The sequence below is a fragment of the Carassius gibelio genome, chromosome A9, assembly GCF_023724105.1.
Source record: "Carassius gibelio isolate Cgi1373 ecotype wild population from Czech Republic chromosome A9, carGib1.2-hapl.c, whole genome shotgun sequence".
In the NCBI taxonomy this organism is placed as follows: domain Eukaryota; kingdom Metazoa; phylum Chordata; class Actinopteri; order Cypriniformes; family Cyprinidae; genus Carassius; species Carassius gibelio.
Genome location: NC_068379.1, coordinates 7128489 through 7144945, shown reverse-complemented (window position 1 = coordinate 7144945; position 16457 = coordinate 7128489). Strand labels below are relative to the sequence as shown.

The 16457-nt window shown below is 36.7% G+C and overlaps 1 protein-coding gene across 4 annotated transcripts in view; it reads right to left on the bottom strand.

Moving 5' to 3' along the window:
* LOC128019562 (dedicator of cytokinesis protein 9) overlaps positions 1–16457 on the bottom strand; it is a 64923-nt gene that overhangs the window by 11680 nt on the left and 36786 nt on the right. For 2 of the 4 annotated variants that reach the window (XM_052605622.1, XM_052605620.1), the window contains exons 16-37: positions 16295–16374; positions 16014–16201; positions 15751–15816; positions 14040–14132; positions 13817–13940; positions 13458–13576; positions 11720–11809; positions 11523–11609; positions 11301–11416; positions 8477–8546; positions 8243–8365; positions 7514–7585; positions 7215–7361; positions 5936–6019; positions 5687–5798; positions 4734–4912; positions 4528–4641; positions 4292–4394; positions 3500–3624; positions 366–480; positions 225–291; positions 106–153 (exon numbers count right to left, since the gene is read on the bottom strand). In XM_052605622.1, coding sequence (XP_052461582.1) covers positions 106–153; positions 225–291; positions 366–480; positions 3500–3624; positions 4292–4394; positions 4528–4641; positions 4734–4912; positions 5687–5798; positions 5936–6019; positions 7215–7361; positions 7514–7585; positions 8243–8365; positions 8477–8546; positions 11301–11416; positions 11523–11609; positions 11720–11809; positions 13458–13576; positions 13817–13940; positions 14040–14132; positions 15751–15816; positions 16014–16201; positions 16295–16374 — 2322 coding nt within the window. Of the gene's footprint in view, positions 1–105; positions 154–224; positions 292–365; positions 481–3161; positions 3312–3499; positions 3625–4291; positions 4395–4527; positions 4642–4733; positions 4913–5686; positions 5799–5935; positions 6020–7214; positions 7362–7513; positions 7586–8242; positions 8366–8476; positions 8547–11300; positions 11417–11522; positions 11610–11719; positions 11810–13457; positions 13577–13816; positions 13941–14039; positions 14133–15750; positions 15817–16013; positions 16202–16294; positions 16375–16457 lie in introns of all 4 variants that reach the window. The other 2 variants (XM_052605619.1, XM_052605623.1) reach the window with 2 other exon arrangements.

Sequence of the window (16457 nt, the reverse complement as noted above, 5' to 3'; positions counted from 1 at the left end):
TTATATTTCTAATGTACTTACTATATGTTTATAATCTGCTATTATAAACGTGCAATGTTAGTAAATGTTTGTAAATAAGAAAAGACATATGGAAGAAGACGTTACCTTGCAATGTGTCTCTTTCCCATGTATCTGAACTGATGAAGACACACCCTGAAATCAGATGAGAAATGAATGATGAGTGTATGTGTGTGTGTGTTGTGGAGGTGAAGTGCAGCACTTACTCTAGCAGACTGAAGAAGTTCATCAGGTCTGTGGGTGAAGCTTTATTCCAGTAGTTGAACAGAGCATCTAACACACGGCAAGAGTATCAGTTAAAGACAAGCATGTTCGTATCATCCCAGTGTGTGTGTGTGTGTTTGTACCTTCAGACATGCTCTTTAGCACGTGCAGGAAGCACATTAATATGTTCTTCACTTCAGATTGGTCCAGTTTGTCACAGCGGAGCAAAGAGCTGCCCAGAACCCCAGCGACATGACCCTGACACAGAGAAAAACAAGATCAGAAATTCACAGACCACAAAACATGTAATTCACGACACTTAAGTCTCACTTGTCTGAAGTTTTGTCCATTTTTGTCTCTTTAAATTCAATTATATTTTGTTTGATCAACTGCAAACAAGTGTTGTTTAATTAAGTGTCCAAATACTTTTTAGGGCAACTGTAGATACACACCCAGGCGATTATAAGCACTCACACACACACATGCACATCCACTAACACCTCAAATCACATGCACACTCGAATACATGGCTCGCACAAGGACCATGATACTGCACGCATTCAAAACAGCCATTCACATGTGCAAGAACAGCTCTTTCTCTACAGACAGGGAGAGCAGCTCTACACACACACACACACACACTGCTCTACAGTGATAGCACAGCACTGGCCAGAACATCCCCCATGTTCCCCTGTCAGCACAGTGTGGAAACTATGAAACCCACAGAATAATGCGTCTGTCTTTCACTTCATTTATCATGCGGATACAGAGATGGAGACTGAAGGACTGTTTTTGGACTCATTCAAATGCAACAAAAGAAGAGAATCAAAGAGAGATCAATCAGTGCGCCACAGATTTACTGACTCAGCTTCCTGAGACTGGAAGCATCAGCTGTGGATTTAGGCACAAGATCTATAAAATACAGACGATGTCTGCTCCCCACTGAAAGATGTCTTAACCAGGCCATATCATGACACAGAGCTAGATGCATTCCTTAAGACTCGAACTTGAACTTCCAGTGCACAAGACCATTTATGTGAAAGAAAAAAGGCCTAAATATTAAAACCAGTTGCCATTTTATTCAACATCTATCTAAATAATGTGCAAAAAAAAAAGAAAATGTACAAGCCAGAGTTATGAGAGGATAACTGAAGGTGTTCTGGTCTGACTGCAATTAAAATATTGTTTATTTGCAAAAACAAAAAAACAAAAACAAAAAAACACATGACTATAAATATATTTTCCTATATTTTACACAATTCTATACACATTTATTTATTTAACACTAATAAGACCGATCTTTTGTCTATTGATTGTGAATGAGCTATTTTTTTTCTCAGCTTTAGTTTTTTTTTAATCACTTTTAATTCCAACAATGGTTTGAAACGCCCTGCTCTCATGGACCGTGTTCCCAACAACCTGCACATATTTTTATTATCATACACACATTTATAATGTAGGACACAATAACACTTTTAATAAATGAGATGTTTAATATTAAACGAAAACAAACATCCTGAAGATTCGTGTGATTTGTCAGAGATCAGTTTATATGAAGCTCCAGTTCAGGTCTGATTCATTTCTTTATACCGAAATGCTCATCATTCAGCTTATCATGTTTATTATGTCACTGAATATTAATGTGCTTTGTAAAATAATTAATTCTAGCATCATTTCAAAGAAATGTATGTTCTTCAATATTTTCTGTTTGCTTATTAAATCAGGTTTATAGCAGGTGTGATTAACAAGCATTGATGTAAATGAAGGACGGGGTCAGGTGGAGTAGCTATAAACCAATAGATCTCATTTGATTAAAGAGAATATAGAATTTACAGCTGATCTTATGACATCACAGTGACTGAGAGAATGTTTGGAATCTTTGAGCTTCAGAGTGTGTTGTGTGTGTGTGTGTGTGTGTGTGTGTGTGTGTGTGTGTGGGGGGGGGGTCATTATTCTCTCTGATTAGGTTAGATTTATTGGTTTATAGCAACTCCACCTGACCCTGTCCTTCATTTACATTAATGGCATTGCTTGTTAATCACTGTTAACACCTGAAATAAATATGATTTAATAATCAAACACAGAGAAAATATTGACAAACATAAATGTCCTTGAGATTTTTCCATAACATTGTAAAATAACTAAAAAGTTTTACAAAGCACATCAATATTCAATGAGATAATAATAAACTCACATAACTGAAGCTAAATGAACTCTAATCTAGGAGATCTAATCTATGATGAATCAAATAGCAATTGGGAGTTCGGTTCCATTTGTGAATTTTAGAGGTGCTGTGTGTGTGTTTTATTTCAGTAATAAACCCATTATTCATTAGAAGTGTTATTGTTTTCTGTCCAGAAATGTGTTTGAGCAGGAGTTTTAAAGCTATGTGTGAGTGAAATATAATGTTATTAAATATGGACGGAAATCTAATGTAAAATGTATTTAACACAATCAGTTTTTAACACGTTCACAATGAGAATGTTTCGGTTTCATTCAGTTTTGCAAATTACTAATAAAGCTGAAAATCTGAAAGATTTACATAGTCTTAAAGGTACAGCTGCTATAAAACAACAAGAAGAGAAAAATAAAGCCTGCCTTCTGTTGAACACAAAAGAATGTTCGGAACCAAATAGTACTACAGCAGCCATTGCCTTCCATAGTATTTTTGTTTCCCATACTATGCAAGTTAATGGCTACCGCCAACTGTTTGGTTACCAATATTCCTCAAAAGACCTTCTAGACCCTCAGGGAAAACAATGCATTATGACCACTTTAACACAGTCAATCCTGATCTTCTAGCTAAGGGAACGGAGGATGAGTAAAGCCAAATGCTCACTCAGGCACTCAGACTGGGACAGTGTAGGGTAAGAGGTCAAAGGTGGGTGGTAATAGCAGAGCGGCAGGGCAAGGGTCATAGGTCATCAGTGATGTAATACTTGTGTAGGGTGTGTGTGTTGCTCAGCCGGTGTAGACAGCAGAGAGAAGTCCATGGTCTGGCGTTTGAGACGTGCAGAGAGAGACGTGTCCTCTGAGTCAGTAAAGAAACGCAGCATGCTGGCGGAGTGACGGCGAGTGAAACGCTCCCGCTGAGCGCCGCGACAGCAGGAGACACACAACCACAGGTTAGCACACACACACACACACACACACCTGTTCATACAAGGATAACTGTACAGCCATACACACACACTCCGACACGTAAACACAAAACATAATAATAGTCCATCATTAATAATGTGCTAAAGAAGTGAAAATCAGGTCATGTGAGCAGTACCTTGTCTAGGGGGAGTGGCTTGTCAGTGCTGCGCTCTGATAGGCCGTTCCCAGAGTCCGAGCTGATAAGAGAGCTGCGTGAGTCAGTGTGCCATACAGAGCTCACGGTCGCAGTGTGAGGAGAGACTGACAAACACAGACACATCAATACACTGGACACAATCACGCTCAGACCATATTACTCTCAGAACAATTATCTGAACACAATTATTTCAACCCTGTTAAAGCCTTACATAAGGATAACAGTCAAAAAAATCAAAGTTTATTGAATGTTTGCACAAAATAAATGACAAAAAAAGTATCATATTTGATACATGAGACATTTACAGTGTGGCTCATACAGTACAAGGAATATTAGAGAATATTGAGCTCATACTTGAGGAGAAAAGAAACACCTTAGATTTATTCATGGGCTCAAAATGAGCAAAAATATTACATGTAGTGCAGCTGCTGATATTAATATGGCCAAATAGTAAAATAAAATTCTGTTTCTTTTTAAAAGTATAACATTACTTGCATAAAATCGTAGAAATATCACTTGTCACTCTATATCTCAATGATGTCTTTAAAATGACTTTTAAATGCTTGGTTTATGAACAAAACATAATTGTTTGAAACATTTAATGCAATGCAATACAATGATGACTGAGCCTGATGGATCATATTTATTAAATACAATACATCTGATGTATCATATTTAAAATGACTTTTCTATATATATATACATATATTTAAAAAATGTATTGTGTATGAATTATCTAGTAATCCGGCTGGTTCGGACGCTGTGTCTCACCTGTTCCTGATATCACTCCAAACACTTCTTTCTGCAGGCTGCTGTCCACCGGACTGGACACATTTTTTGTAGGTGTAATCATTACATGATCATCACGCCCATTCTGCAGGTTTGGAATGACAAATTTTAATTTTCAGTGAACTATCCATTAAAACCTGCAGCAAGCCTGCATGTGTAGTAATATGCGGTTCTATAATGCTGCACAGTCTGAAGCAAACACTAGGTGTCAGACTTACAATGTTAGTCTGGTTGGTGACAGGAGACGCCTCTGTAATGTTGAGCCTGTGGACGTTTTCCAGCAGCAGACTGAACAGAGGCAGGTACAGCGTAGACAGGCGAGCCTGCTGACCCTGAAAACAGACAAAACACGCTTTATATTTAATACATTCAGAGCTGTGTTCTGAGCACACGTGTTCATACCAAAAGGACATTGCTTATTCACCTTGGAGGAGTAGCGATCGTCAAAAGCGTGTTTGATCATCAGGTTCTTCAGCACCTGTACAGCGATCTGACGGATGTCTCTGAACTCCTGCACAGCTCCGCCCACCTCCCTCAGCAACAGCCCCACCAGGAAGTGATTCTTACAGAAATCATCAGTTAAAGAGTAGTCCAGCTGAAGATCTGACAGAGACACAGAGAAGTGTGTGAGTTCAGCACCAAAATGTCACTCCTGTACTACTCCTGAATAAAGACAACAGGCATCATATCTATCGAAACAGAAATGATAGCGGAATAGTCCAGCCCAAAAATACAACTTCTGTCTTCATCAACACATTCAGACAATAAAACAACAAATACATTGTTTTTTCACATTCGTGTGACTATGATGCATTTAATTGTTTTAACTAAACGTGACTAAATTTATGTACATGTAGAAGTGACTTTATTATTAGTATGAAATATAATATACTATTGTATATTGACTGTGGCAGTGGTTCTCAACCTTTTGACTATTTTAGAGCTTGGCAAAGAAAACCTAGAAAAACTTATATTTATTATAAATGAATATAATAATTTAATAATTTGCATTACATTTTCAGGTTTAGAAATCACACTTTTTAAAGTAGACTATATCACATATTCAGGGTTTTCAAGACCTTGGGAATCTTGTTTTTTCAAAGAAAATAAATAAATAAATATTTTGATTTGTAGTTGTTTTGGCTTATTTTAATACTTCATCATTTAAGTCATCTTGAGGCCGCCTTGGATGTTTGCTGAAGGCCCCTGGTTGAGAACCCCTGGATTAGAGGAAGACAGCAATTTTGAAGGCTATAATTAAATATAATAATTATATAAAAAAAAAATTTGATTTCAGCCTTCAGTCCCATTCCATCAATATTCTACAAAGTCTTTTATTTTTCACACTTTCTGTTCTTCTCTTTAATGATGGCTGACCTTGAAAGCGCTGGATTCGGCCTTTCCCGAACGGCATGGGCAGATTGAGAGGAACGTAGTGCTCATGATTACAGACCACCTTCAGAAACTCAAACTTAAACTCATACAGCGTCTAAGTGAGAAGGAAACAGAGAAAGAGAGGCATCAGATTGCACCATGGGAAATCCTTCTAAGATGGAATATATATTTGAAGATAAATAATTCTCATATTCGGTTGTAAACGGAGATAAAAAAGCAGAAAAAAATTACTTTTGTGTCTCCAGGCATGAAGCAGTTGATGTAGTTGTTGATCTGTTTGAAGATGAAGCCTCTGTCCATGAAGGTGAAACAGCGCTGGTGAAAATGATCATTGGTTGAGTTTATTGACTGATTCTAGACAACATCAATAACACTTCCTCAAACACTTCCTACAACTTATTTCTGATAAAGATGGTAGAAACTGTAAACATTCTCTAGGTTTGTTTTACCACAAATTCAAAATTTGAACTATTTAGTGCTTCACAGAAACAAACTAGCGTGCTTTTACGAGAGCTGCAATTTGGTTTGTGGTTAATGTAATCTGAATACATAATTAAGATTCTAATAATGAGGTACATTTTGCTGGATTAACTGCAGAACAAAGCAAAAAATAAATAAATAAATAAATAAATAAATAAATAAATAAATAAAATAAAGCAAAGCAAAGCAAAGCAAAGCAAAACAAAGCAAAGCAAAACAAATAAAACAAAACAAAGCAAAACAAAGCAAAGCAAAGCAAAGCATAACAAAAACCAAAACAAAGCAAAGCAAAATAAAATAAAGCAAAGCAAAACAAAGAAAAGCAAAGCAAATAAAAGTAAAGCAAAACAAAAATCAAAGCAAAGCAAAATAAAATAAAATAAAGCAAAGCAAAATAAAGCAAAGCAAAACAAAGAAAAGCAAAAGCAAAGCAAAATAAAGCAAAGCAAAGAAAAGCAAAGCAAAACAAAGAAAAGCAAAAGCAAAGCAAAACAAAGCAAATGCAAAACAAGTGAAAGCAAAACAAAACAAAACAAATGAAAGCAAAGCAAAGCAAAAAAAAACAAAGCACAGCAAACGCTAAAAAATTGAAAGCAAAGCAAAACAAAACAAAGCAAAAGCAAAATAATTGAAAGCAAAACAAAGCAAAGCAAAACAAAACGAAAGCAAAACAATTGAAAGCAAAACAAAACAAAACAAAGCAAAAGCAAAATAATTGAAAGCAAAACAAAGCAAAACAAAACAAAAAAAAGCAAAAGCAAAATAATTGAAAGCAAAACAAGGCAAAACAAAACAAAACAAAGCAAAATAATTGAAAGCAAAACAAAGCAAAAGCAAAACAAATGAAAGCAAAGCAAGGCAAAACAAAGCAAAAGCAAAACAAATGAAAGCAAAGCAAAACAACACAAAATAAAACAAAGCAAAACAAAAGCAAAGCAAAGCAAAAAATAAAATTAAAACTTCCAGATCTCAATCCTTGATGCTTGATGACTTCCTCATATTGTGAGAGCAGACCAGCAGCTCGGCTCACCTTGATGAAGACAGCAAGGCTGTGATTGGCGTTTCGTGTTGCGTCCAGGTTGTCTTTGTATTTCTGTGTGATATGAGGCATCAGCATGGTCACCAAGGTCTCCACGGAGTGATAGAATGAAGCGGAGAAACGCTGGCTCCTAGACAACTAAAGGACATGGCAGGGGTCAAATCACAGGGGGTTATTTCACAACTGACATGGAAAAAAAACATCAGATTTATGGACTTCTGGTTTGATTTTTACATTTTCAGGAGAACATATGTCTTGTGTTTGTATGCTGTAATGTTACCCATCCTCACCTTGGCTTTGCCCGTCTCAATCAAGTACTGAGCCATAGACTTGACTAAAACCTCAAAGAAATACCAGGAGTACTAGAGGAGAAACCAAACAGATTCATGAGGACATACAGAACCTATAACACATGCAACGGCCACTAAACCATCAACACTGCCATGGGCCTTACACATTTATTCAAGAGTGCTATTAGTATACTTATTTAAAACTATTAATAAAACAGTATACCTCAGTTTGTATGTACTTACCACAGACATACAAAGAGACTGCACAATGATATAGAGAAACCTTGGCTCAAGTAAAGTAAACCTACAGTACAAGTAAACTTTCAACATTAAACCTGTTAAACTATTATACAGCGTACTTTTATAAACTCAGTAGACAGCTAGAAGTACATTTAACTACTATTAAACTAATAAGTTAATTTGCAGTAAAGCTCACTGTATAGTTGCAATAGTGAGAAAAACTTAGATGTAAACTAGTTGTGTAGACAATATGACCACAGTTACACTTTAAGTACACTTAAAAGTATACTTTTCTGAACTAAAAAGTAGTTTAGACCTGGGAAGTTTTGACAAAGTTTGAAAACTTACAATTATACTATTAGTACACTGATTTGATTATAATTGTTATATGTAAACTTAAAAAATATGAACCTAAGGTTAGTTAATGAAACAAACTTGAAGTGTTCTTCTTCATTGTGAGGGATGTTGAATCTGATTCGCTGGCTGTACCTTCAGCAGTTTGTTGCTGGTGAGGAAGTCAGTGGAGGGTTTCAGGATAGTGGTCATGGTTTTTGCCAGTTCCTCGTGGACAGTTTTACCATTGGTTAAGTTTGTCTCCACCTTCAAAACATACTACTCAAAAACAAAACACAAGAAAACAAGACTGTTAATTACAAAGGGTTATAATCAAAAATACTTGTTTGACATCACAAGCAAAATGTGATGAATCATGATGCAGCGCACCTTTACATAAGAACGCAAGTGATGCTCCAGACCCTCTTCATGACACTGAGCAACGACATGAATCATCACCCTGACGAGAGAAGAGACAGATTGAGGAACAGGGTTTTATCATTAGCTGAAACCAAAACCCAAAACACCTAAATCCCAAAACCTAAACTAAGCAAAGCAAACTAAACTAAACTAAACTAAACTAAACTAAACCTCAAACCAGAGCAAACCAAACCAAACCAAACTAAACTAAACTAAACCAAAACCCAAAGCAAAGCAAACTAAACTAAACTAAACTTGTCAGGGTTAGGCAAGGGAGGAACTCAAGTGCAGTACAAAACAAAGAGTTTATTAAATACAAAAAGGGGAAAACAAAAACCCACGAGGGGGAAAACAAGGGCTAGGGTAGACACTAAATAATTCTACAAAACTCAATAAACAAGGCAAACAAAGACTCAAGACAGGAGAACACTAACTACAAATAACACTCACGGCTATACAGGATACAATCTCAATCACAGGTGAGGAACACTCAAATCACAATGAACCGACGCAAGACAGAGCACACTAGGAGATCTAAATAGGGGGAACAATCAAGACACGACAGGTGGCACAGATGGGACAATCAAGACACGACTAGGTTAACAAGGGGGGCGGGGCAAGGGAACGAGACAACACAAGCACATGGCCCAAAGACAAGGCCATGCGCTTGTACACAAAACACGGGTCTGTCATGATCCTGCCTCAAGACTAGGAAAAACCAAGGACACGAGGGCAGAATCATGACAAAACTAACCCAAACCAAACTAAACTAAACTAAACTAAACTAAACTAAACTAAACTAAACCTCAAACCAGGGGCCTGTACCATGAAGCTGGATTAGGTGGCTAGCCAGCTATGTTTTAGCTTAGTTTCCGCCAAACCTGGGTTTTAGGTACTATGAAAGTAGCTCGGCTTTAATCTGTGTTTTAATCTATTTTTGCTCCAGCGCAGGTTATGTTCTGGATTAAAGATCTCAAACTGAAGGTGAACCAATCAGATGTGAGAGAAGTGACACATGTCTGACACAAAGTAACTCCAGTTTAACTTGCTCCAAATTAAAGGTCACTTATGCTTAAAAAAAAAATATATATATATAGAAGTCTGGCTTTAATGATAATAACATCATTTTATGATTTATATAATTATTGTGATTCAAATTATTATTTATCTCTTACACACAAGCAATTTTAGTTTAACAGTTATTAGAAATTATTTTAAATAAATATTGATGTATACAGATCATAATATAATATAATAATATAATATAATAATATAAATAAGCTGTAGTATCAAAAGACTGAACTATTAAAAAAATTACAAATCTGAACTTACATGTTCAAGTCTCTATCACTATATATTTTCAAATGTATAAACTAAGTTAACAAGTTCCACTTGTGACTACACTGATGGAGCAAGATCATTTATTTTATTAGTCCTCCTTCATTTTTTTATATGACATTTAAATTTGTCATATTCTTCAATCTCTTAAACTTTTGCAAAACCTATAACCTTTAGTTTGGATTCTCGCTGGGTCTCTCGCGAGAAGTAAATCAAACTTGCTTTGTGTTGCAAGGCTCGTGATTGGCTGTTCGCCAGCGATGTCACACCTTCATGTGCATGCACTCCACAAACTCAGGATCAAAGCCTGAGTTGACAAAGAAAGTTGATGAACAGCATCATGGTACCAACAAAGCCGGATTGGAGAGGTTTGGTTTTGTCAACTCAAAACTAATCCTATAACTCTGAATTTGTTCAACTACCATCATGGTACAGGCCCCAGAGCAAACCAAACTAAACTAAACTAAACTAAACCAAAACCCAAAGCAAAGCAAACTAAACTAAACTTAAACCTAAACCTAAAAGCAAAGCAAACTAAACTAAACTAAACTAAACTAAACTAAACTAAACTAAACTAAACCTAAGCAAAGCAAACTAAACTAAGCTAAGCTATGCTAAGCTGAACTAAGCAATGCCAAGCCAAGCCAAACTAAACTAAACTTAGGTTTAGGTTGCAAAGCAAAGCAAACTAAACAACTAAAATAAACTAAACTAAACCTAAGCAAAGCAACCTAAAATAAACTAAACTAAAACTAAGCAAAGCAAACTAAACTAAACTAAACCAAACCTAAACCTAAACCTAAGCAAAGCAAAGCAAAGCAAAGCAAAGCAAAGCAAACTAAACTAAACTAAACTAAACTAAACTAAACCAAAAAGTAAAGCAAACTAAACTAAACGAAACTAAAACTAAACCTAAACCTAAAAGCAAAGCAAACTAAACTAAACTAAACTAAACTAAACTAAACTAAACTAAACTAAACTAAACCTAAAAATAAGTGTGAACTAAATAGTATTTATAAAAAACACACATTAAAAAAATAACTACAAATGAAACTAAAATTAAAATGAAAATTGAAAATACAATTAAAAAATCTAATTCTAAATATTAATAAAAACCACGGTACAATCCATAAGTGAATGTATTAACTACCATGAACGAACCATGAACAGTACATTACTGTAATTATTCATCTTTGTTAATGAAAATATTGTTGTTAATTGTTAGTTCATGTTAATTCACAGTGCATTAACTAATGTTAACAAGCACAACTTTTAATAATGCATTACTAAATGTTGAAATTAACGTTAACTAAGACTAAGAGATGCTGTAGAAATATTGTTCATGCTTAGTTCATGTGACTAGTGTTCATGTTAACTAATGAAACTTATTTTAAAGTGCTACCAACACCCCTACAATAAAATAGTAGCAGAGAGCTGACAGCTGCTCGGTACAGACCTTGTGACGTTCACAGCAACATCATCCTGACCGGCGATGGTGAGCACACGAAACAGCTGGTTCAGTATCGTGGGGAGGAACTTCACCATCACATGAGCCTCCATGGCATGCAGACTCTACAGAGGATGAGAGAGACCGAACTGTGATCACAGGATGAGATGGGTGAGAAACGCCTGCTAACGCAGACCGAGCAAACACCTCCAGGCTTCAAACAGCAGGTACCTTCAGGTATTTGATCAGTTCTCCTCGTGACTGGCCTGTGGATTCAATACTCTGGCAGTGATGAAAGAAGTTATGCAGATGCTGATCCTGATCAGAAAGAAATATATATATATATATATATATATATGTATTAACACTTGATATAACATTTTGTACCTGTTTACTTTGTGGCTAGTCTGATCTAAGACACGTCATACCTGTGTGTATACAGTGGACACCAGCTGTGTGGAGACTTTGAGCAGTGGCCTTCCTCCATCCACCCACTTCACCTCTTGACCAGTGTGCTGCTGAAACACACACACACACACACACACACACAAACAGGGGGTTGTGTGAAAAGCTATTAATTAAATCATAAAATGTATTTACACTTTATCTGTGTCCTTTTTACAGTGTAATTATACATATACATACTGAGTAAAATTAATTAACTACATGTGTTTACTATATGATCAGGGTAAGGACTGGGGTTTGGCTTACTTGCATATAATTATGCATAATTAATTGTTATTACAATAGTACTTAACATGCAATATGTTTAACAAGGACACGTTAAAATAAAGTGTAACCGGAATTTTTTTTTTAAATGAAACAATCAAAATGTAACGCTTATTAAAAAAGATGGAATATTTTATTTGTTTACCTCCATGTCACATGACCATTAACCAACATGTCAATAACTGTGAACATGCAAATATGTTGTTAAACAACTGAAATATTAACTTAAAATCTTAGGGGATACGGTAAGTAAATATTTTAGGGTTTTAGTTTTTTTTTTTTTTTTTTTTTACACACATTGTCAGTAGGTGTAGGCCTCTAAATATGCATTTTCAGGTACTTTAGGTAGAATTTCATGCTCTGTCATGATTATATGTAAATTTCACCCTCCGAGTATATGTACCTGTTAGGGCTGCACGATTAATCGCATGCGACTGCCATGCGAGTCTCGTCAGTAAAGCCGGTTCTGTGATTAGCGGTAAATGTCCATCCACTGCTTTCAAATGGAGCCGCACTTACTACATAGAGCCGTAGTTCGCTGAAAAACTACGCAATAACGATATTTTGGATGAAAACCCCATTGACTGCCAAGTAAATAACAGCGTCAAGGTCCAGAAAAGGACCTTTTTTTTTTTAAGTCGTCGTTAGAATACTCCATCCTCCATCAGACGTGCAATCTGGGTTATATGAAGCGACGGGAAGATTTTTTGTAAGCGAAGAAAACAAAAATAACCACTTTATTTAATTATTTCTTTGTCAACGTCTCCTCTGTGTCTCCATATCAATGTATACTGCGTGTGCTCTTCTGTGTCCTCCGCACCAAAAGGATGCGCTGTTTCTACGTGTATTCAGCTTTGATTTTAAATAAAACACGTGTTATGGAGTGACAGAGGACAGTGTTCCCGTTGCTTCATATAACGTTTTTTCAGTTTTTCTTCCAAAATATCTTAAATTGAGTTTTTACGGGTTTGGAACAACATGGGGGTAAGTGATTAATGACAACATTTTCATTTTAGGGTGGAGTATCCCTTTAACAACTTAACGCAACACATCTCAATACAACTCGATACAGAAACAAAACATAACAAAATACAAAAATAACAAAACAAAATGGAACAGTAACAACAACAAAAAAACATAATAAAACTAAACTAAACAAAAACACAACACAATACAACAAAACAAGAAAACACATGTTCACACACAAAAGACAACACTGCAAACAAAACAAAACAAAACAAGAAAAACCATGTACACACACAAAAGACAACACCACAAACAAAACAAAAACAAAAAACAACACAAAGCAACAAGAGAAACCAACAAATCAAAACACACACACACACACACACACACAACACACACACACACACACACACACACACACAACCCCACTAAAAAAGCAACATGATCAAAATCAGTGTTTGGGTCTCTCACCTTGCTGCTGTTGTCCTGGTAGCTCAGGTAACCTGATGGCAGGTTAGCAGCCACTGCCACCTGCTGTTCATTCATGATGACTCTGCCATCCTTCAACAAGGGGAGCCAGGCATAACCCACTACAAACACACACACACACACACACACACACACATACAACACAACACATAATGAGTGGGTAGAATGGTACACTGCAAGAAACGTGGTACTTAAAAATGCCAATGTATGCAGCCCACACATTCTGTTTTATTAGTAATAATGGATCTAAATATTGATTCTCTTTTTACTCCTTCACTGTGTATTTTCAGCCCAGTGGTTAAGGCTGCTTTCAGAAGGTTTTATGTGAATGTGTGTCTCACCTTGTGTCTCCACCTGTTCTCGTCTCTTAGTGCTGGCTTTGCTGTTGCTGTCACAGCTGATGTGATAGAGAGTGAACAGAAGATGATGTCTGTCCGTCAGCTGAGTCGGCAGCTCTATCTTAAACTGGACATGATAAAAACACAGACAACACAACAGTTTGACCTTAAGTGCTGCAAACTCACAAACATGCAGTGATGTAGAGCTCAGAGGTAAACATCTCACCTCTTCATAAAACTCTGGGTTTTGCTGATGGTGTAAGACTGCAGCAAACGCTTTCTTACAGAACAGAGGCCCTCCTGGACGCCCGTATATACACTGACAAAACACAAAGCAGACCCCATCACGCACAGATAATCACCTAGTGGAGGAGTTATTGTGATACAAATCTTAATAAATGCAATGACTATAAATAAATAACATTCATTGCTCTCCAAGACTGCATTTATTTGACAAAAATGCATTAAAAACAGTAGTATTGTGCCATTTTATTACATATTATTGTATATCTATAATTTTTTTGTCAAATTTAATTCATTCCTGTGATATAAAGTTGCATTTTCAGCATCATTACTCCAGTCTTCAGTGTTACATGATCCTTCAGAAATCATTCTGATATGATGATTTGATGTTCAGGGAACATTCAAAAATGATTTATTATCAATACTGAAAACAGTTGTGCTGCTTTATATTTTTGTAGAAACTGTGATACATTTCTTTGATGAATAATAAAAAAATTGTAGCTTCTGGAGGCCATACCCCTTAAAGCTGTTATATGATGCATTTTCAAGTTTTCCTTTCTCTTTCAAATGCTACAAGCTGTTCATGAATAGATAAGATCTGTCTCAAACCCAAAGAGATACTCTTTATGAAAGTTAAGACTTTCCCACGCTCCCGTAAAACACTTCTTTTAAACACGCCCCCAAGTCTACATCACTATGTGGAAATATTTGCATAACACCTCCCAAATGTTCACGCAAAGAAAGAAGGCGTAACTTTGATTCTCGCTGTAGTAATGTTGCTGCTGTTGCCGCCATGTCGTGGAGACGCTGTGTGTTTCCTTGTGAAAGCAAAGCTACTTTTTTTGCTCTTCCAAAAGAGGACGCAACTAGAAATCAATGGTTAAGTTGTATTTACAACACTGTTCAAGAACAGTTCAACCCCAAAATTTAGTGTGACTGTTTCCTGATCCTGGGAGAGAAGACTACAATGCAGGCGCTTCTGCCTCACGGTCTGTAAGTACGTTTACAAGTGTAAAGGATTTGCCACAGATGATTCAAACGTGAGTTTTGAGCAGTGTAGAGTACTCAATTCCAGTCCTCGCGCCCCTTGCTCTGCACATTTTGTATGTTTCTCTTATGGCTTCAGACAAAATATGCAGAGCTGGGGGCCCAAGAAATTGAATTGAGAACCACTGGTGTTTGTTTGTAGATTCTCCGATCATGAATGCAGACATGGTTTTATGTTTACGCAGAGCGATGCAATGCAACGCATAAAAACACAGTATAAGTCATTATAATCCATAATTATGTCCCCACTGGATGCAACAAATGTCTCGCAATGGGTTTCATTGTTTTAGCCGGTGTTATGACCGGGACATGCATCACAGTATGAAAAGGTGTGTAACATTTCTTTCACATGCGTGAGGCATTCGGCCAATCACATCGCCCTGGATAGCTGGCCAATCAGAGCATACCTCGCTTTTCAGAACAATGAGCTTTGTAAAAAAACTATGCGTTTCAGAAGGCGGGGCATAGAGGAGAACCAATAATGTACAGTATGTGGAAAATGATGTGTTTTTTAACCTTGAACCGCATAAACATATTTCATAACACCAAATACACTACATAATGTTCTTTTGAGCAACATCATATGACCCCTTTAACTGTGATAAAATCACTCCTAGGATTGATTGAGCGTTTGTGTGGGACATTACCTTCAGAGGGAGAGCGTCCTCTTCATCCGAATCTCTGAATTCCAGACACAGAGCAATATTTCTGGCCTGGAATCACAAGAGGAAAACATGAAATAAGCTCAACTGACACTTCGCTGAGCACCAGCTTAAACAATACTGATCTTACTTAACAACAACAGAAAAAGCTGTTGGCTGTGTGGATATTAGCAGTACTGTTGATCTTTAGTCTATATGCTGTTCAGTTAATGTGTTTCTCTGAGTTGATAAGTTTAGTATGGTTTTACCTTGGTGAAGCTCTTCTGGCTGTCGTATTTGAGATGGCGTGGATACACGTACAGGTGGTTGTTGTAAATTGTGAAAGGCTGGGAGCATTTAGGGTTAGACGGCACAAATTCCTCCACCTCAAACACCAGCCTGCTCCGGTCTACAACTTCTGTCTGACGAAGAGGAAGATAGGAGGCCGTGACACAATCTATAAACACACAAGAGATCAACCAGTCGACCATGAAACAATCCAAACATTAAAAATGTCTGATTCATACAGAAATGCATAAGAAAGCCTTACTAGTCAAATCTGGTGCGACGTTATCAACCGTGACATCCAAATTACCCAGAATCACAGGCAACTTGGCCATCTTTTCTGGCCTGAGAGAAGAGAAAGCACGGAGGAGGGAAAATAAACAAGCGGAGAGAAACTATTCTGTTTCTAAAATATCAACACCCCTGAC